This window comes from Aedes albopictus, chromosome 1 (assembly GCF_035046485.1).
Source record: "Aedes albopictus strain Foshan chromosome 1, AalbF5, whole genome shotgun sequence".
In the NCBI taxonomy this organism is placed as follows: domain Eukaryota; kingdom Metazoa; phylum Arthropoda; class Insecta; order Diptera; family Culicidae; genus Aedes; species Aedes albopictus.
The window spans coordinates 250,253,124-250,275,631 of NC_085136.1; the positions used below are offsets into that span (position 1 = coordinate 250,253,124).

The window sequence follows — 22,508 nt, forward strand, 5'->3', positions numbered from 1 at the left end:
GTAAGGAATACCAACGAATCCCTGTAAAGAATTCCGACGAATTCCTGTAAGGAATTCCGACGAATTCCTGTAAGGGATTCCGACGAATTCCTGTAAGGAATTCCGACGAATTCCTGTAAGGAATTCCGACGAATTCCTGCAAGGAGATCCGACGAATTCCTGTAAGGAATTCCGACGAATTCCTGGAAGGAATTCCGACGAATTCCTGGAAGGAATTCCGACGAATTCCTGGAAGGAATTCCAACGAATTTCTGGAAAGTTTCTACAATTTCCCGTGGAAGGTTTCTACAACTTTCCGTGAGAATTTTCACAACTTTCAGAGGAAAATGTTCAGTAAGAAAACATTAAAAAGTAGTCTCTCCTATCTCTACGATTTTAACATCAATAATTCACGACTAACCATCGCCTACAAAGCGCTTAATACCGTCATTAGATTATCACTCCCGACAGCCGTTTACGCGTTTCTATCTCTATTGACACGAATTCATCGACTCCAGTGCTAATTGTCATCACTCGTCCCATTCTTCCACTCCAGCGAATTTTCCTTCTCCTCCGGCCAATCTGACAAATAAATATTAATGCCCGTCAAATTAGCACAACATAAACTACCATCCGTCTTCCTCCAAGCCACATAGCCCTATCATCCGAAACCGATTCAATCCACTTCGGGCGCAAACTTTCCGATCTCGAATCGAACTTTGTCTTGCTGCGGCGCGTTGCTCCTCCTCCATCTCGATAATACCACCTAGTATAGTGTAGTCCAGCAGAGTAGAGCGCAACCATCGTCGGTCGTACAAACAATAAACGATGAATAAAACATCGGTTTCGATCCCTTTCCCCTCATCACCGACTGACTGTCTTCTGGCCGAACTGTATCTCCGTTCAAAGGATCAAATCTCAACCACGGGCGGTGGTGGGTACCCGAGGAAAAATGAAACGGAAATCCAAATCAATACTCGTTTGGTAAGAGACGAGGGTATTGTTTTCCTTCTTTTGAAGTAATTTTCTACTCGGGTTACCATAAACCGCCTTTCCGAACTGAGAAGGAGGGGAGTGGGCAATCGTTTTCGAATTGGAAATTAAATGATAACAGCGATGAATTAAGCAACTTTCTGGGAAAACTGCCTCCAGTCATCGTTGTCATCATCCCTATCCCTGATTTCCAGCCTGGCTTGTGTCTATCTGCGAGTCGTCTGTTTATCTATCATCAGAATAAGGCTCGGTCCACCTCACGTCCAATCGTCGTCATCGTCGTCGTTGACACACATTAATTCACTACCGTAAGGTAGGCTCTGAGAAACGGAGATATCAAAGAAACACTGCTTGGGAACAGAAGGTTTTGACAGGATAAGACCCCGTCACTGTCACTGACGGACGGAGGATGGATGGGATGAAAGAAGTCACCAGGTCCAGTTGGGCGATAAACTTGATTTCAAACAAGAAGAAGTAGTAGGTAGAAGATACTCACTGATGGCACCGACGCCGATCACTGTGTTCGGTTCCAGCTTGGCCTTCTTGGTGGCCAGGTCCTGGTTGTTGTTGTCCGATGCTGGTGCCATGACTGCTGCCTGACTGAGGAGTTCGTCGCTACCTCGCTGTGGATGAGAAAGAAAGTACGACGATTAAGGTTAGGAACTATGGGTGAAAGTGTTGTTTGACAGGCGGCTCCGTAATGCTGTTTTTGACACGTGAGCCCAACAATTAGTTACATTAAAATTAGAAGTATTCAAATGATTTGGGAGACCTTTCCCAATTGTGGAATACCTCTTTCCTAGAATATAGAAAACCTAATTTAAAGATGTGGAACACATTCTTCCTGGCTGTGGAATATCTTTTAGGTTGTGGAAAACTTTCTTTCAGATTGTGGAAATTTTTTTTTTCAGATTGCGGAAGACCTTTTTCCAGATTGTAAAGGATCTTTTCCACGTTGTGGTTTCAGAAATACCTTTTTACTGATGGCGGAAAACTATCTTCTAGCTTATGGAAGACCTACTGCCAGATTGTGGAAGACTTTATTCCAGATTGTAAAAGAACTTCTTTCAGATTGTAAAAGACCTTTTTTACATTTTGGAAGACCCTCTTCTAGATTGTGGAAGGCCTTCTTCCAAGTTGTGGCAGACCTTACTCCAGACCATGAAAGACCTACTTTTGGATTGATGAAAGCCACCTTTTTGGTTGTGGAAGATCTTATTCCAGATCTTTTTACAGAATGTAAAAGACCTTTTTCCAGATTGTGGAAAATATTCACATTGTGGAAAACCTTCCAGGTTGAGGAAAACATTTTCAAAATAGTCGACGATCTTCATCCAGATTGTACAAGACTTTCTTCCAAGTTGTGGAAGACCTCCATCCAGATTGTGAAAGATCTTTTTTCAGATTGTGGAAAGCCTTTTTAAGATAGTCGACGATCTTCTTCCGGATTGTGGAAGATCTTCTTACAGATTGTGGAAGACCTTCTTCCAGATTGTGGAGGACATTCTTCAGATTGTGGAAGACCTTCTTCCAGATTGAGGAAGACTTTCTTCCAGGTTGTGAAAGACCTTCTTCCAGATTGTGGAAAACGTTCTTCCAGATTGCGGAAGACGTTCTTCCAGATTGTGGAAATCTTTCTTTCAGATCGTGAAAGACCTTCTACCAGATTGTGGAAGACTTGTTTCTAAATTGTGAAAAACCTTCCAGATTGTAGGAGACCTTCTTCCAGATTATAGAAGCTCATCTTCCAGATTGTGGAAGACATTCTTCCAGATTGTGAAATACCTTCTTCCAGATTGAGGAAGACTTTCTTCCAGATTGTAAAAGACCTTCTTACAGTTTGTGAAAAACCTTCTTCCAGATTGTGGAAAACGTTCTTCCAGATTGTGGAAAACGTTCATCCAGATTGTGGAAATCTTTCTTTCAGATTGTGGAAGACCTTGTTCCAGATAGTGGAAGATAATCTTCCAGAATGTGGAAGACCTTCTTCCAGATAGTGGAAGATAATCTTCCAGAATGTGGAAGACCTTCTTCCAGATTGTGGAAAACCTGCTTCCAGATTGTGGAAGATCTTCTTCCAGATTGTGGAAGATCTTCTTCCAGATTGTGGAAGACATTCTTCCAAATTGTGGAAGACCTTCCAGATTGTGGAAGACCTTCTTCCAGATTGTAGGAGACCTTCTTCCAGATTGTGGAAGACATTCTTCCATATTGTGGAAGACCTTCTTCCAAATTGTGGAAGACCTTCCTCCAGATTGTGAAAGACCTTCTTCCAGTTTGTGAAAAACCTTATTCCAGATTGTGGAAAACGTTCTTCCAGATTGTGGAAGACGTTCATCCAGATTGTGGAAATCTTTCTTTCAGATTGTGGAAGACCTTCTTCCAGATTGTGGAAGACAATCTTCCAGAATGTGGAAAACCTTCTTCCAGATTGTGGAAAACCTGCTTCCAGATTGTGGAAGACCTTCTTCCAGATTGTGGAAGACCTTCTTCCAGATTGTGGAAGATCTTCTTCCAGATTGTTGAAGACCTTCTTCCAGATTATGGAAGACCTTCTTGCAGATTGTGAAACACCTTCTTCCAGATTGTGGAAGATCTTCTTCCAGATTGTGGAAGACCTTCTTCCAGATTGTGGAAGACCTTCTTCCAGATTGTGGATGACCTTCTTCCAGATTGTGGAAGACCTTCTTTCAGATTGTGTAAGACATTCTTCTAGATTGTGAAAGACCTTTTTCCAGGTTTTAGACAAGACAAGACAAGACAATTCACACCGTCTTCAGCCAGAGGCTGCGCAGACTGAACACATCACTTACACTAGACAACGGACAACACAGAACACCCAGTGGCCCAGTGATGAATTTTTCGTTTGACGAAAAGTTTCCACCGACTGGAGCGGGAATCGAACCCACACTCCCTGGCTTACGATACGCCTAGACGACTGCCGCCGCTAACCGCACGGCCACGAAGCCCACAGGTTGAGGAAGACATTTGAGACAATTGAGAAGGATTCTGTGAAGATTTCGAAAGGATCATGTACAGAATATGGTGGGAGAATGTGGATTCTGTGGAGAATCCAGAGAAGATTCTGTGGAGGAATCCGAAAAGTATTATGTGGAGAGTCCGGAGAAGCTTCTGTGGAGAATCCGGAGAATATTCCATGGAGAATCCGGAGAGTATTCTGTGGAGAATCCGGAGAGTATTCTGTGGAGAATCCGGAGAGTATTCTGTGGAGAATCCCGAGTGGATTTTGTGGAGAATCCATAAAAGACTCAGTAAAGAATCCGGAGAAGATTCCGTGGAGAATCCGGAAAAGATTTTATGGAGATTCCGAAGATGATTCTGTCGATAATCCCAAGAGGATTCTGCGGTGAATCCCAAGAGGATTCTGCGGAGAATCCCGAGAGGATTCTGCGGAGAATCCCAAGAGGATTCCGTTGAAAAACCCAAGAGGATTCTGTGGAGAATCCCAAGAGGATTCTGTGGAGAATCCCAAGAGGATTCTGTGGAGAATCCCAAGAGGATTCTAAGGAGAATCCCAAGAGGATTCTGTGGAGAATCCCAAGAGGATTCTGTGGAGAATCCCAAGAGGATTCTGTGGAGAATCCCAAGAGGATTCTGTGGAGAATCCCAAGAGGATTCTGTGGAGAATCCGAAGATGATTCTGTCGATAATCCAAAGAGGATTCTGCGGTGAATCCCAAGAGGATTCTGCGGAGAATCCCGAGAGGATTCCGTTGAAAAACCCAAGAGGATTCTGTGGAGAATCCCAAGAGGATTCTGTGGAGAATCCCAAGAGGATTCTGTGGAGAACCCCAAGAGGATTCTGTGGAGAATCCCAAGAGGATTCTAAGGAGAATCCCAAGAGGATTCTGTGGAGAATCCCAAGAGGATTCTGTGGAGAATCCCAAGAGGATTCTGTGGAGAATCCCAAGAGGATTCTGTGGAGAATCCGAAGATGATTCTGTCGATAATCCCAAGAGGATTCTGCGGTGAATCCCAAGAGGATTCTGCGGAGAATCCCGAGAGGATTCTGCGGAGAATCCCAAGAGGATTCCGTTGAAAAACCCAAGAGGATTCTGTGGAGAATCCCAAGAGGATTCTGTGGAGAATCCCAAGAGGATTCTGTGGAGAATCCCAAGAGGATTCTGTAGAGAATCCCAAGAGGATTATGTGGAGAATCCCAAGAGGATTCTGTGGAGAATCCCAAGAGGATTCTGTGGAGAATCCCAAGTGGATTCTGTGGAGAATCCCAAGTGGATTCTATGGAGAATCCCAAGTGGATTCTGTGGAGAATCCCAAGTGGATTCTGTGGAGAATCCCAAGTGGATTCTGTAGAGAATCCCAAGTGGATTCTGTGGAAAATCCCAATAGGATTCTGTGGAGAATCCCAAGAGGATTCTGTGAGGAATCCCAGGAGGATTCTGCGGAGAATCCCAAGTGGATTCTGTGGAGAATCCCAAGTGGATTCTGTGGAGAATCCCAAGTGGATTCTGTGGAGAATCCCAAGTGGATTCTGTGGAGAATCCCAAGTGGATTCTGTGGAGAATCCCAAGTGGATTCTGTGGAGAATCCCAAGTGGATTCTGTGGAGAATCCCAAGTGGATTCTGTGGAGAATCCCAAGTGGATTCTGTGGAGAATCCCAAGTGGATTCTGTGGAGAATCCCAAGTGGATTCTGTGGAGAATCCCAAGTGGATTCTGTGGAGAATCCCAAGTGGATTCTGTGGAGAATCCCAAGTGGATTCTGTGGAGAATCCCAAGTGGATTCTGTGGAGAATCCCAAGTGGATTCTGTGGAGAATCCCAAGTGGATTCTGTGGAGAATCCCAAGTGGATTCTGTGGAGAATCCCAAGTGGATTCTGTGGAGAATCCCAAGTGGATTCTGTGGAGAATCCCAAGTGGATTCTGTGGAGAATCCCAAGTGGATTCTGTGGAGAATCCCAAGTGGATTCTGTGGAGAATCCCAAGTGGATTCTGTGGAGAATCCCAAGTGGATTCTGTGGAGAATCCCAAGTGGATTCTGTGGAGAATCCCAAGTGGATTCTGTGGAGAATCCCAAGTGGATTCTGTGGAGAATCCCAAGTGGATTCTGTGGAGAATCCCAAGTGGATTCTGTGGAGAATCCCAAGTGGATTCTGTGGAGAATCCCAAGTGGATTCTGTGGAGAATCCCAAGTGGATTCTGTGGAGAATCCCAAGTGGATTCTGTGGAGAATCCCAAGTGGATTCTGTGGAGAATCCCAAGTGGATTCTGTGGAGAATCCCAAGTGGATTCTGTGGAGAATCCCAAGTGGATTCTGTGGAGAATCCCAAGTGGATTCTGTGGAGAATCCCAAGTGGATTCTGTGGAGAATCCCAAGTGGATTCTGTGGAGAATCCCAAGTGGATTCTGTGGAGAATCCCAAGTGGATTCTATGGAGAATCCCAAGTGGATTCTGTGGAGAATCCCAAGTGGATTCTGTGGAGAATCCCAAGTGGATTCTGTGGAGAATCCCAAGTGGATTCTGTGGAGAATCCCAAGTGGATTCTGTGGAGAATCCCAAGTGGATTCTGTGGAGAATCCCAAGTGGATTCTGTGGAGAATCCCAAGTGGATTCTGTGGAGAATCCCAAGTGGATTCCGTGGAGAATCCCAAGAGGATTCTTTGGAGAATCCCAAGAAGATTCTGTGGAGAATCCCAAGAGGATTTTGTGGAGAATCCTGAAAGGAGTAAATACTCTTGAGAGGAATCTATGGAGTATCCGGCGAGGATTCTGTGAAGAATCCTGGGAAAATTCTGTGAGGAATCTCCCAAGGGGAAGTCTCCCAAGGGGAAGTCTCCCAAGGGGAAGTCTCCCAAGGGGAAGTCTCCCAAGGGGAAGTCTCCCAAGGGGAAGTCTCCCAAGGGGAAGTCTCCCAAGGGGAAGTCTCCCAAGGGGATTCTCCCAAGGGGAAGTCTCCCAGGGAAAGTCTCCAAGGGGAAGTTTCCCAAACGGAAATGTGAATAACTTGTGAATAACTCAGGGAAAGTCTTCCTGGGGAAATCTCCCAGGAGAAGTCTTCCCCTGTCAAGGGAAGTCTCCTATGTGAAGCATTTACAATAAGGTCCAAGGTAAGAACTTGAACAGAGCGATGTGCCTTGAACTCTTGAACAAAATTTATAAGAGCAGCTCTTAATTTTCCTGCAATGCCTTAAATTTAACGATTATTCTTCTACTGCTTCCCCCTGCTCCATCTTCCCACATTAAACAAAGCCTCACCAATCGATCAAAACCCAGTTTCGTCAGTTTTCGCCGGAAATCCCTACACATCGGTAGCGCAACATCAGCCCCTATTTGATGGATTCCATTTCACCCACATTGTCCAAACGGCCCAACCCTTCGCCGAAACCGTGCAAACTAGTACCACCTGAAGGCGTCTACCTCCCCCTCCTTCTGCTCGTTGGTCTACATTACACAATACAGTAGTGTATCGTCGTCAGTCTATCGTCATTTTAGAGCAGGTGCCCCGGGGGTATACAAGCTACAAGGAACGCAGAACAAATGGTCTGGTCCTGGTCCTGAGCCCCACCTGCCTGCCTGCCTACCGCCGGAGTGCGAGTTGGTTCACAACAAAAGATTAAAATTTTTGGATTCCTGCCACCCCTGCATGCGCCTAGCAGCGTTTACAATAAGGGTTGGGGTGGCACCCCCAGTGGTTTTACATGATAATGGTAATAATATAAAGGTAAATACATTCCATTGAGGACGCTAGGGCGATGGGGCGACGGAGGGGGAGTTGTGTGTGTGAAAGAGGATGTGGCTTTCAACGTTCCTCCGACGCCTGCCTCAGGCAGGGAGGCTCCGAATATAGCATCCATGGTCTCTGGGAAGCGAGGATGTGGAAAAAGGATTGAAAGATGAAACATTACGAAGCACACAGAAAAGTGCCTGCAAGCAGTACAAGCTAGGGATAAAGGCTGTGCAACTGCCATGTAGAATGAGGGTTGGCTGGTGTAGGTGAATTTGATGAGTAAGGAATTATCGGGGCTGGTTCCGACTATGATGTTGATGATGATGGCAGAAGCTTGTTCGACGATTTCCGACGGAAATTTTCCGACATTTAAAAGTGTAAAGGCTCTTCTGTGGCATGGTTAAACTGAAGTCCCGGTAAGGGAACACTCATAGTAGTTATTAGTCCTAAAACATGTTCCATCATACTAATTTTTTGCCACAAACAAATTCCACAGCCTCATTCGGGCCGGCGGTCTTTCACCAGTCTTCTAACACGTACTTGTCTTGCTTTTTTACGACCTCGACATCGCCTGCGGTGGGAATTCCCGGGAAATTGAATCTCCCCACCCTCTAAAACCCCTTAATGTATGCTCACCAAACCGAGACACAAACCAAGCACAAAGAGCAGAAGGCCTGCCTTGGACTGGGGAGAGCACGTCTTTGTTTAGCTGCCACGTAGTCAAAAAATTACAAACATTTGCCCTACCTTTATGCACATGCTTTTCGGTGCCACCCCGAGTAAAAGAGAATATCAAATTAGGGATGGAATTATAAAAACATTCTCAATCAAAGGGGTTCAAAAATTCTTGTGAGAGTTGACAGGAAGTCAAAGCTTAAATTTGCTAGCAAAGGAATTGGTTCATTCATGGCACACACACTCACGGACATACATACGCACATACACACTCACATACAGGCAATTTCTCAAATCGTCTAGTGGCGTGAAACAGTGTCTGAGACCCAGACCTCCAAATCCATAACCTGTAGTTCTACTCTACAACCTTCACGACGATTCATTTTCTACTCGGGATCCCCGATTTTGCCACGAACCGGAACCGGCCTTAAAGCGCCCATCGAAGAAGAGTGGTCCTCAGTTAAAAAATCGTTCAGCACCTTTCAACACAGACTTTCACCTTTTTTCTTCGCTTTTACAACGTTCGAAGTGAAAAATCCAAAACCCGGCAAAACCACTGAACCCCTGGGTTACAGCCTAGACTCGTTGGTGAAGGGAAAAAATTGAAAATCCTTATCTCGATCCGTAACCTCCGCCCCTCCCGGTTTGGTCGGTCCGAGAGTAAAAATCGCAAAACCTCATCATGTGTGCGGCAGCCGACCGTTACCAAGGGATGTGTTTCGAACACAATTTCTTTTGGGTAGTTTTAGGCACCCACAGCACAGGTAAGAGCCGGCTACTGAAAAGTCGAAGAAAGCTAGACTTTTCAGTAGCTAGGTACCTAGGAGAAAAAGGTCCGACCTGACCCAAATTAATCACGGAAAAAGAAACACAACAAGTTGGTGTTTTCGTTTTTTTTTTTCAATTCGTTCGTTGTACGTATTTCCGGATCGACCGCCTCCACACTGGGAGATGGTGATTTTTGGTTTTCCGGGACGGATATTAGCCTTAAGTGGTGGTGCTTTAAAAGGATTTTAGTCGGCAATTTTTGCGGCCGCCGCCGGTCGCCTAAGCCGAAGGAAAGCCTATTTGCGGGAAAGGGTCGATTGAGAGCGGGATGTGGATTGTTTAGAGGTTTTGAGGCTGAGTAGACCGAAGTCATGGTCGAACTCCAGTCAGATCAGTCTCTCATCAAAAGGCTAAATTTGATTGTGAGGCGTTGTTATATTGTGAAGTAGAGGCAAACTGTGCTTCCGGAGTAAAAAAGTGAATGTTTCCAATAAACAATGCTATAATCATAGTCAAATAAAGAGTTCTTACAATCAAGTTTCTTGGAGGACTTTCCGTGGAGAACTCTCCTTAGATGACTTTCTACCACGAACAATTTCTTTCGAAGACTTCTAGTCTATACATTCTTTCGAGGATTCTGTGGAGAATCCTGAGAGGATTCTGTGGAGAATCCTGAGAGGATTCTGTGGAGAATCTCAAGAGGACTCTGTGGAGAATCCCGAGAGGATTCTGTGGAGAATCCCGAGAGGTTTCTCGATCAACGATCAAGAACGATCAAATCTGACTATACATGTCAATGGTTGCTCCTCCATGATTGATCTGAGCTGGTACCAATTGCACTGAGATCCAAATGAATAAGGGCTGGGACACTCCACTTATTCTCAAAGTGCAATTTTAGCAGCTCATGCATTTTTGGATCAATAACGGCGCCGGCCACGTCCTTATAGTCAGTTGGGAAGGGAAAGGAATGTTAGAGTGTGCTGGTTGTTGCTACTAAAGACCGAGAGCACCTCTGCATCCCCACAACCAGTACGGACTGGGGTATTTGTTAGACGGAAAGGATGGGAGATCTGGGAGTCACCGTTGGGTCGGTGATGCGATCCATGGATAGGGGGTTATTTATAGTGTTCGTAAGGTGATAGATTGTGTGGTGAACGAGGTGAATAAGGTCAAGCGGCACAGCACGCTTTGGTCGCATAACTTGTAGGCTTTATATACACTGTGCTGTGAGTGGAAATTGGAAAGGAGAGAAACGACTTTTTTCCAATTCGTTTCTGGTTCTAGCGATGGCTATGAACATATGAATATACATGAGTTGTATATGTAGAGAAGAGAGAAAGAGAGAGGAAGTGGATAGAAAGATACAAAGTAGGATGAAAAATGATGTGCCAGGGATTGAACCCATGACCTTCTGTATACGAATCAGAAGCGGTAGCCACTAGAACACCAAGCCCGTCATGTGGAGAATCCCGAGAGGATTCTGTGGACAATCCCGAGAGGATTCTGTGGACAATCCCGAGAGGATTCTGTGGACAATCCCGAGAGGATTCTGTGGACAATCCCGAGAGGATTCTGTGGAGAATCCCGAGAGGATTCTGTGGACAATCCAGAGAGGATTCTGTGGAGAATCCCGAGAGGATTCTGTGGAGAATCCCGAGAGGATTCTGTGGAGAATCCCGAGAGGATTCTGTGGAGAATCCCGAGAGGATTCTGTGGAGAATCCCGAGAGGATTCTGTGGAGAATCCCGAGAGGATTCTGTGGAGAATCCCGAGAGGATTCTGTGGAGAATCCCGAGAGGATTCTGTGGAGAATCCCGAGAGGATTCTGTGGAGAATCCCGAGAGGATTCTGTGGAGAATCCCGGGTGGATTCTGTGGAGAATCCCGAGAGGATTCTGTGGAGAATCCCGAAAGGATTCTGTGGAGAATCCCGAGAGGATTCTGTGGAGAATCCCGAGAGGATTCTGTGGAGAATCCCGAGAGGATTCTGTGGAGAATCCCGAGAGGATTCTGTGGAGAATCCCGAAAGGATTCTGTGGAGAATCCCGAGAGGATTCTGTGGAGAATCCCGAGAGGATTCTGTGGAGAATCCCGAGAGGATTCTGTGGAGAATCCCGAAAGGATTCTGTGGAGAATCCCGAGAGGATTCTGTGGAGAATCCCGAGAGGATTCTGTGGAGAATCCCGAGAGGATTCTGTGGAGAATCCCGAGAGGATTCTGTGGAGAATCCCGAGAGGATTCTGTGGAGAATCCCGAGAGGATTCTGTGGAGAATCCCGAGAGGATTCTATGGAGAATCCCGAGAGGATTCTATGGAGAATCCCGAGAGGATTCTGTGGAGAATCCCGAGAGGATTCTGTGGAGAATCCCGAGAGGATTCTGTGGAGAATCCCGAGAGGATTCTGTGGAGAATCCCGAGAGGATTCTGTGGAGAATCCCGAGAGGATTCTGTGGAGAATCCCGAGAGGATTCTGTGGAGAATCCCGAGAGGATTCTGTGGAGAATCCCGAGAGGATTCTGTGGAGAATCCCGAGAGGATTCTGTGGAGAATCCCGAGAGGATTCTGTGGAGAATCCCGAGAGGATTCTGTGGAGAATCCCGAAAGGATTCTGTGGAGAATCCCGAGAGGATTCTAAGGAGAATCCCGAGAGGATTCTGTGGAGAATCCCGAGAGGATTCTGTGGAGAATCCCGAGAGGATTCTGTGGAGAATCCCGAGAGGATTCTGTGGAGAATCCCGAGAAGATTCTGTGGAGAATCCCGAGAGGATTCTGTGGAGAATCCCGAGAGGATTCTGTGGAGAATCCCGAGAGGATTCTGTGGAGAATCCCGAGAGGATTCTGTGGAGAATCCCGAGAGGATTCTGTGGAGAATCCCGAGAGGATTCTGTGGAGAATCCCGAGAGGATTCTGTGGAGAATCCCGAGAGGATTCTGTGGAGAATCCCGAGAGGATTCTGTGTAGAATCCCGAGAGGATTCTGTGGAGAATCACGAGAGGATTCTGTGGAGAATCCCAAAAGGATTATGTGGAGAATCCCGAGAGGATTCTGTGGAGAATCTCGCGAGGATTCTGTGGAGAATCCCGAGAGCATTCAGTGGAGAATCCCGAGAGGATTCTGTGGAGAATCCCGAGAGGATTCTGTGGAGAATCCCGAGAGGATTCTGTGGAGAATCCCCAGAGGATTCTGTGGAGAATCCCGAGAGGATTCTGTGGAGAATCCCGAGAGGATTCTGTGGAGAATCCCGAGAGGATTCTGTGGAGAATCACGAGAGGATTCTGTGGAGAATCCCAAGAGGATTATGTGGAGAATCCCGAGAGGATTCTGTGGAGAATCTCGCGAGGATTCTGTGGAGAATCCCGAGAGCATTCAGTGGAGAATCCCGAGAGGATTCTGTGGAGAATCCCGAGAGGATTCTGTGAAGAATCCTGAGAGGATTCTGTGAAGAATCCTGAGAGGATTCTGTGAAGAATCCTGAGAGGATTCTGTGAAGAATCCTGAGAGGATTCTGTGAAGAATCCTGAGAGGATTCTGTGAAGAATCCTGAGAGGATTCTGTGAAGAATCCTGAGAGGATTCTGTGAAGAATCCTGAGAGGATTCTGTGAAGAATCCTGAGAGGATTCTGTGAAGAATCCTGAGAGGATTCTGTGAAGAATCCTGAGAGGATTCTGTGAAGAATCCTGAGAGGATTCTGTGAAGAATCCTGAGAGGATTCTGTGAAGAATCCTGAGAGGATTCTGTGAAGAATCCTGAGAGGATTCTGTGAAGAATCCTGAGAGGATTCTGTGAAGAATCCTGAGAGGATTCTGTGAAGAATCCTGAGAGGATTCTGTGAAGAATCCTGAGAGGATTCTGTGAAGAATCCTGAGAGGATTCTGTGAAGAATCCCGAGAGGATTCTGGGAAGAATCCTGAGAGAATTCTGTGCAAAATCCTGAGAGAATTCTGTGAAGAATCCTGAGAGGATTCTGTGAAGAATCCTGAGAGGATTCTGTGAAGGATCCTGAGAGGATTCTGTGGAGAATCCTGACTGGATTCTGAGGAGAATCCTGACCGGATTCTGAGGAGAATCCTGACCGGATTCTGAAGAGAATCCTGACCGGATTCTGTGGAGAATCCTGACCGGGTTCTGTGGAGAATTCTGACCGGATTCTGTGGAGAAGAAATTCTGTGGAGAATCCTGACCGGATTCTGAGGAGAATCCTGACCGGATTCTGAGGAGAATCCTGACCGGATTCTGTGGAGAATCCTGACCGGATTCTGTGGAGAATCCTGACCGGGTTCTGTGGAGAATTCTGACCGGATTCTGTGGAGAATTCTGACCGGATTCTGTGGAGAATCCTGACCGGATTCTGTGGAGAATCCTGACCGGGTTCTGTGGAGAATTCTGACCGGATTCTGTGAAGAATTCTGAGAGGATTCTGTGAAGAATCCTGAGAGGATTCTGTGGAGAATCCTGACCGGATTCTGAGGAGAATCCTGACCGGATTCTGAGGAGAATCCTGACCGGATTCTGTGGAGAATCCTGACCGGATTCTGTGGAGAATCCTGACCGGGTTCTGTGGCGAATTCTGACCGGATTCTGTGGAGAAGAGATTCTGTGGAGAACCCTGAGAGGATTCTGTGAAGAATCCTGAGAGGATTTTGGAGAATCCTGACCGGATTCTGAGGAGAATCCTGACCGGATTCTGTGGAGAATCCTTCCAGGATTCTGTGGAGAATCCTTCCAGGATTCTGTGGAGAATCCTTCCAGGATTCTGTGGAGAATCCTTCCAGGATTCTGTGGAGAATCCTTCCAGGATTCTGTGGAGAATCCTTCCAGGATTCTGTGGAGAATCCTTCCAGGATTCTGTGGAGAATCCTTCCAGGATTCTGTGGAGAATCCTTCCAGGATTCTGTGGAGAATCCTTCCAGGATTCTGTGGAGAATCCTTCCAGGATTCTGTGGAGAATCCTTCCAGGATTCTGTGGAGAATCCCTCCAGGATTCTGTGGTGGAGAATCCTTCCAGGATTCTGTGGAGAATCCTTCCAGGATTCTGTGGAGAATCCTTCCAGGATTCTGTGGAGAATCCTTCCAGGATTCTGTGGAGAATCCTTCCAGGATTCTGTGGAGAATCCTTCCAGGATTCTGTGGAGAATCCTTCCAGGATTCTGTGGAGAATCCTTCCAGGATTCTGTGGAGAATCCTTCCAGGATTCTGTGGAGAATCCTTCCAGGATTCTGTGGAGAATCCTTCCAGGATTCTGTGGAGAATCCTTCCAGGATTCTGTGGAGAATCCTTCCAGGATTCTGTGGAGAATCCTTCCAGGATTCTGTGGAGAATCCTTCCAGGATTCTGTGGAGAATCCTTCCAGGATTCTGTGGAGAATCCTTCCAGGATTCTGTGGAGAATCCTTCCAGGATTCTGTGGAGAATCCTTCCAGGATTCTGTGGAGAATCCTTCCAGGATTCTGTGGAGAATCCTTCCAGGATTCTGTGGAGAATCCTTCCAGGATTTTGTGCAGAATCCTTCCAGGATTCACACTTCAAAAATGCAATGAAAAAAAAATCATATAAACCCACTGAATCACGCGATAACTTCGCGAAATAGTGTCAAGAGGTGCGTGTTAGCGAGATCCTCGGATCCTACCCTCAATAATGGTAGTTTATTTCTTCAAGTGTGGAAAACTGGCTGAATTTGCTCCGGCGTGGTTCTAGTATTTATGAGCGCGCATTGCACATAGTTGGGCACTTTCCGACAGAGGTTGCAGCCTGGCAACCTATATTTTCTAATTTCCAATCAACAGTTAAGCGAGTGCCAGCCAGCTCACGAGGTGTACCTACTCAACTCAAGGAGAGTTTTCACCGTGGTGCACACCGGGAGGATTGCTAAAATCCTTGTGGCGGTGGCGATGCCAAGGTTGATTCGATGCTGCTGCTGATAATGCTGCCTGAGTTCTCACCACCGTGGCGAGAGAAGTAGTAGTGGCACTGGCAACTAAGTTTTCAAGTGCATTTAGCTTTTTCGCGCTCTTCTGGATAATCGAGAAAAGTGTGCACTGCACTGGATGGGAGATTTTTTTTCTAGTGCGATTGCGTTCGTCTGGTTAGTTTGGATTGGGAGAGGTGGAAGTTTTGCTGAAGTACAATCGATTAATACAAATGAACTGACGGTTTTGTGGCAGTTAAGGACAGATCAAGATTCTGATTCATTTCGGTATTTCTAATTTTAGTGCAGTTTCAGTTCAGTTTCAGTTTCAGTTCAGTTTCAGTTCAGTTTCAGTTCAGTTTCAGTTCAGTTTCAGTTCAGTTTCAGTTCAGTTTCAGTTCAGTTTCAGTTCAGTTTCAGTTCAGTTTCAGTTCAGTTTTACTTCATTTTCACTTCAATGTCACTTTATTTCACTTTGTCTTCGACTTGTGTCAGCTTCAGTTGAAATTCAGTAGATTTTCATTTCAGTTTCATTCAAGTTTCAGCCTTTGTTCACAGCAAATTCGCGCCTCCGAAAAACCAACACCTGTTTTCCACGGCGTCATTTTTTCCCATTCTTCCACACATTCCCACAGTCAGTGGGCATATCGATTTCCAACCCGTCGCGGAGTCACACGATACATGTCATCGCACACTTCACCCTCCTAGCACCGTTGTTCACCGCATTTCACTCGCAACAAGAGTGACACCGATATGCTGATATGAGCAATATGTGAGTATGTGGTTGGTGACACCGTTTGGTCGCCCCTTTCCACCACCATCGTCGTCCTCGTCGACGTTTCAATGACTGAAATATTGCATTATTCTTTCGCCCGACAAGGCAAGGCAAGTAAGTGGTAGCTGTCGCCTCTGACGTCGAAAAACGACGACAACCGCTCCCTGCGAAAAGGAAGATGAATGTAGCGAGGCATTCCTTGTCGTCGGCGCACTTAAGATGATTCGTTTCTGACAGGGCGGCCGGGCCGGCATATCCTCACCGTAAGACAGACAGACGACTATCAGTCGTCGCCGTCGTCGTCGTTGTCGGAAAAATCGTTCTTGTTTTACATGACTAGCATCAAGTCGGCAGTTTCGTCCGTTTCTCCCTTCCCACCCATGGGAAACTATAGCACAATTGTTCAAAGGAGCCCCAGGAACTATGGGAATGCTGTTATAGGATTTTAAAAATTCACCAACCGCCTCCATCGAAGCCCGAACCAGGTCGTATTGCGGCCAGAAACCGCAAAATTCCCACAGGGCATATACCGAGGTTCGGTTGCTTTGTTTGGATCGTCGTCGTCGACGTCGTCGGTCGATGTTTCGCCGGTCTTTTGAGTCTATTAATTAACTCATCACAAGCGAAGCTGCTGCACTTGTCGTGTGTCGGTTCGAATAATGCAAAAGCCAAGGAGCACACACACATTCTGCCGAGGGAAACATATTCATTTGAAGTAAACAACATCGACGTATGAATATTTCACATGCAGTCGATTCTGAAGAGCAGCAACAGTTGAACAATATACGATAGATTCGTTGTGCTTTGTTCGATATATAAACATGTCTGTAGATATAGGGCAAGGAGTATGTTTGAGATTTCCTGGAAATGATCGAAACAAAACTTTAAACTGAAACTGAACTGAAACTGAACTGAAACTGAACTGAAACTGAACTGAAACTGAACTGAAACTGAACTGAAACTGAACTGAAACTGAACTGAAACTGAACTGAAACTGAACTGAAACTGAACTGAAACTGAACTGAAACTGAACTGAAACTGAACTGAAACTGAACTGAAACTGAACTGAAACTGAACTGAAACTGAACTGAAACTGAACTGAAACTGAACTGAAACTGAACTGAAACTGAACTGAAACTGAACTGAAACTGAACTGAAACTGAACTGAAACTGAACTGAAACTGAACTGAAACTGAACTGAAACTGAACTGAAACTGAACTGAAACTGAACTGAAACTGAACTGAAACTGAACTGAAACTGAACTGAAACTGAACTGAAACTGAACTGAAACTGAACTGAAACTGAACTGAAACTGAACTGAAACTGAACTGAAACTGAACTGAAACTGAACTGAAACTGAACTGAAACTGAACTGAAACTGAACTGAAACTGAACTGAAACTGAACTGAAACTGAACTGAAACTGAACTGAAACTGAACTGAAACTGAACTGAAACTGAACTGAAACTGAACTGAAACTGAACTGAAACTGAACTGAAACTGAACTGAAACTGAACTGAAACTGAACTGAAACTGAACTGAAACTGAACTGAAACTGAACTGAAACTGAACTGAAACTGAACTGAAACTGAACTGAAACTGAACTGAAACTGAACTGAAACTGAACTGAAACTGAACTGAAACTGAACTGAAACTGAACTGAAACTGAACTGAAACTGAACTGAAACTGAACTGAAACTGAACTGAAACTGAACTGAAACTGAACTGAAACTGAACTGAAACTGAACTGAAACTGAACTGAAACTGAACTGAAACTGAACTGAAACTGAACTGAAACTGAACTGAAACTGAACTGAAACTGAACTGAAACTGAACTGAAACTGAACTGAAACTGAACTGAAACTGAACTGAAACTGAACTGAAACTGAACTGAAACTGAACTGTAACTGAACTGAAACTGAACTGAAACTGAACTGAAACTGAACTGAAACTGAACTGAAACTGAACTGAAACTGAACTGAAACTGAACTGAAACTGAACTGAAACTGAACTGAAACTGAACTGAAACTGAACTGAAACTGAACTGAAACTGAACTGAAACTGAACTGAAACTGAACTGAAACTGAACTGAAACTGAACTGAAACTGAACTGAAACTGAACTGAAACTGAACTGAAACTGAACTGAAACTGAACTGAAACTGAACTGAAACTGAACTGAAATTGAACTGAAACTGAACTGAAACTGAACTGAAACTGAACTGAAACTGAACTGAAACTGAACTGAAACTGAACTGAAACTGAACTGAAACTGAACTGAAACTGAACTGAAACTGAACTGAATCTCAATTGAAACTCAAATGGAACTGATGTAATAACGATACGACAGTGAAACTGACACTGATATTGAAACTGATATTGGCACTGATACTGATACTGACACTGATACTGATACTGAAACTGACACTGAAAAATAATCGAACTGGGTGATAAACTAAATAACTAAATAACTAAATAAAGTGAAATTGAGGTAAAATTGAACTTAATGATCATAACTTCAATTGAATTTCGCTTTAAACTCCAATGACATTATAACTGAAACACCGATCGCATTTTCAGTAAATTTGCAGTTCAAACTCCCCTCGATTTTCCTACTTATCCGTACGCCAGAAGTTGTCTGCGGTATCTCTATTCATGTTCCGTTTGCGTGCTCGTTATCCGGGGTCTGCTGCTGCTTCTGCTACTGGGAAACAGCACCCTCGGGAACCACTTCGGGATCAGTGTTAATGAATAGTAAAAGAAGCAACTAACGGGTCGAGTTGTTCTTCGCCATTCACCTTTCATTCATTCGCCTCGGTACCGATGGTGAATCCTTTCATTTGAAACTAGGTACCTAGTCAGTGTTGTTCAAGTCCAACCAACTAACATCGGCGCTGGCTGGCAACGATGCTATTATTACCGTCAAGCTTTTGCTGCAAAAGGTAGACACGCATCACGCAGGTGGGAATACTCCTACCTCCGACAACACACCGGTAATAAAACGACGACGATGAGGCGGTAGAACGTGGAAACTAGCTAGTAAACAGGTGGAGGCGCTTGGTACGTGGTTATCTCTTGTTAGTTGTGAGCACACCTGATGTAAAACTGGCTCTGGATTTGTTTAAGATACGATGGAGCTGAAAATTGGGGCTGACAATTTTAGGTGGAATTATTTGCCTAACATAGACGAAAATTAGCATGTGTTCCTGTCCGCGTTCTATAGTGCTCCTCAACTCCTAAGTTCACGAAAATCTCTTGAAAAAAAGCGATATACTCAACTCAAGTGGCCATAGTGTTACATTTCGAACATCATGACCAAATTGAAATTCGATAAATCCTCTACTGAATTTCTAACATATTTCAATTACATTTGCGATGAAATTTAAATCAATTTCAAATGAAATAAGTCTAATTTCAAACGAATTTCAATTGAATTTAGGAAAAATGTCAATTGAGTCTCTATTGAATTTCAATAAAATGTCAATTGAATTTCAAATGAATTTCAACTGAGAATCAAATCTCATTTGAATTTCAATTGAAAATCAATCGGTTTTCAACCCGATATCCATTGATATTGAAATCAATTAGAATTCGATTTCGACAGAATTTGTATTGAATTTTCGGAAAAATGTCAATTGAGTTTCTACTGATTCACGATAAAATTTCAAGTCAATTCCAATTCAATTTCGATTGAATCAATCTTCTTTCGAATTTCAAATGAATTTCAATTCCATTTTCAATTCAGCTTCGATTGTATTTCAATTGAATTCTAATCAAAATATAGTTGAACCGAGCCTCGATTGAATTTCGAAAGAATGTCAATTGAATGTCGACTGAGTTTCAATTGAATTTAATTTTTTTTTATTCGATTAAACTTTACCGGATCCAGATTGAATTTTAATTGCGTTAGGGTGAATTTCAATTGAATTGCTAGTAAATCTCAATTGATTTTCTAAATAAAATCTTTTGTGGTGATAACTTCTAAATTTCCCGTGAAATTCCCATCCATATCCCCCACGAAAACTATTCAACATTTACCCACAACGGGAAATCCCCTCGATGAAAACAAACAAAACAACCATTCAACGGTGCCATTAAATCTCCATTAAAGATTAACCACGGTCCGGGTCACTGGGCAGAACAGGAGAGCCCAAGTCGCCGCCACAACCACAAGTCTCACCCTCCCAAAACAAAACCGAAAACCCCGGGACTCGCGTGTATGAAAATGACAAGGCTGGTTTTTCCTTCCTGCCGTTCCTTCCCAGTTTTCGGTGCGCGTCCTGCGCTCGCTACTTCTTTCCCCGGGAAAATTTCCCCAAATTAACCCTCGTCATTTTATGATGATGCCGCCATGCTCGAGCTCAAGCTCCAATTTCGTGTGGCCAAGACGGTCAACATTTGGCAATTGTGCCACGAATGCCTCAAAGTCATTTAGTCTGGTCCGAACCCAGTGGTGACTGCCGCGATGTTCTTCCTGTGAATGTAATTTTTTTGGCTACGCGTGTATCCAGAAGGAGACGACTATGTTACCACCGAGTTCCTTTGTCAGTCCGTTTTTTTTGTTGTTGCAAGGACGAACTTATTATAGTGATTGATTCACTGTTCTAGAGTAATAACGTTAAGTAAGTCTCAATCAGGGGTGGGAAATGTCATGATGATGACATTTTGTTGTTGCACCTTTGAAAAAGGATATCATTAATTTTCGATAACTTATCAGCATATTATCGACTGATAATTCTCACGGACAGAAATCACACTCAAAATGGTGGAAGTTGAAAAATGTCATGACATATTTTTTTCATGAAATTCCGTGATATTTTCCATCCCTGGTCTTAAATACAAATAATTATCGTTAAATGTTCATATCAGCATAACTTTCATTTCAATTTAATGCGCAGTTAGTTGTATGTATTGAAATCTCATAACCATTTGACTTTCAACTGACTTTTTATCAAATGAAAATCAGTAACATTCAGTTCACTTGGATGTCATTTTCATTTCGTTTTGAATTAATTTGCTTCTCTTTCCTTTGACATTGTCCAATTTCCATCAGTCCATTGATGTTTTCGTGTAGTTTCACTTAAAAATCGCTGCGTTTTAATACACTTTCAATATTCAACTGACTGACAAATCAGCTTCATTTGACTTTCATTCCACTTTCAATGAAGCTGTTTCCTTTCAGTACAACCAACAATACCGCCACTACAAAGGACTTTAAACCGAATGAATAGCACACCATCAAAAGATAATACGGTACCCCAAAAGCTGACATTTCTTGCCATTTCCAGCATCCCCCTCAGCTAAAGAAAAGCATATTTTTTGCATGCAGAATTCTTCCACAGAAGTCGCGGAGACAGATAAACAAAATTCCATTCCCGAAGCCAGGCGGTGGCGGCGTCGGGCTTGTTTGCACTGAGCTCTTTAAGGAGCCTGTTGCTGCCCGTCCGTCCCTCTGACTGAAACCAGCGACATAATTCCAAGAGACTAAGCTGCCAGGGGATTAGGCGACTGAAGGCGACCGACGACCCCTCCGTGCAGTGCCGTGTTTGCTTGCTGTGGCAATGGAGCGCAGACACGCAGTGGTAGCTCGCAGAGGGGGGGTTCGATAAGAACGCATGGAAACTCGCGATTTGCTCGGGAAAAACGGAGTCTGATTGATTCGAATGAGCTTTTCCGTTCGTTCGTTCGTTCGTTTCGATGGGTTTCGCGATAATTGTTTGAACATGATGCGACGGATTTCATGGTTTTAATCGCACCCGTTCTTGTTTTAAACGTTCCACCTCGGGATGATTCGTTTCAAATGGTGAAAACTGAAGTAGGAACATGATTTTCGATTTTTTTTTTGTTTCGCGTACTCAAGAGCGAACGCTGCTGCTAATTAAACATCCATCCAATTACCGGCGTCCATCAATCGTAATTCCGAAGGATTTCCAGGTTGAAGTGGCGGTGATGTTTAATTTTTCAATGAGATCGATGCGAAACAAGGACCCGTTGAAAGATGTGGCAGAAGTATAGCTTTAAAAATTAATTTCCATTTGAGTTTCAATTAAGGTTCAGTCAAATTCAGCTGAATTTCAACTTAGTTTTAGCTGAGTTTTAGCTGATCAACTGAGTTTCAGCTGATCAACTGAGTTTCAGCTGATCAACTGAGTTTCAGCTGAGTGTCAGCTGAGCGTCAGCAGAGTGTTAGCTGAGTTCCAACTGAGTTTCAGTTGAGTTTCAACCGAGTTTCAGCTGAGTATCAGCTGAGTTTCAGTTAAGTGACAGCTGAGCTTCAGTTAAGTGTCAGCAGAGCTTCTGAAGAGTGTCAGCTGAGCTTCAGCAGAGTGTCAGATAAGTTTCAGCTGAGCTTCAGCAGGGTATCCGCTGAGCTTCAGCAGAGAATCAGCAGAGATTCAGCAGAGAATCAGCAGAGTTTCAGCTGAGTTTCAACTGAGTTTCAGCTAAGTTTCAGTTCAGTTTCAGCCAAGCTTCAGCTGAGTATTAGCTAGGTTTCAGTTGTGTTCCAGCTGAGTTCCAGCTGAGTTTCAGCTCAATTTCAGTTCAGTTTCAGTTCAGTTTCAGTTCAGTTTCAGTTCAGTTTCAGTTCAGTTTCAGTTCAGTTTCAGTTCAGTTTCAGTTCAGTTTCAGTTCAGTTTCAGTTCAGTTTCAGTTCAGTTTCAGTTCAGTTTCAGTTCAGTTTCAGTTCAGTTTCAGTTCAGTTTCAGT

At 44.3% G+C, this 22,508-nt stretch overlaps 1 protein-coding gene across 9 annotated transcripts in view; it reads right to left on the reverse strand.

Annotated features, from left to right (window-relative positions):
* Positions 1–22,508, reverse strand: part of LOC109400406 (polypyrimidine tract-binding protein 2) — a 1,522,650-nt gene that overhangs the window by 161,228 nt on the left and 1,338,914 nt on the right. For all 9 annotated transcript variants that reach the window (XM_062846598.1, XM_062846603.1, XM_062846594.1 and 6 more), the window contains one exon: positions 1,469–1,595. In XM_062846598.1, the coding sequence (XP_062702582.1) occupies positions 1,469–1,595 (127 nt within the window). The remainder of the gene's footprint in view (positions 1–1,468; positions 1,596–22,508) is intronic.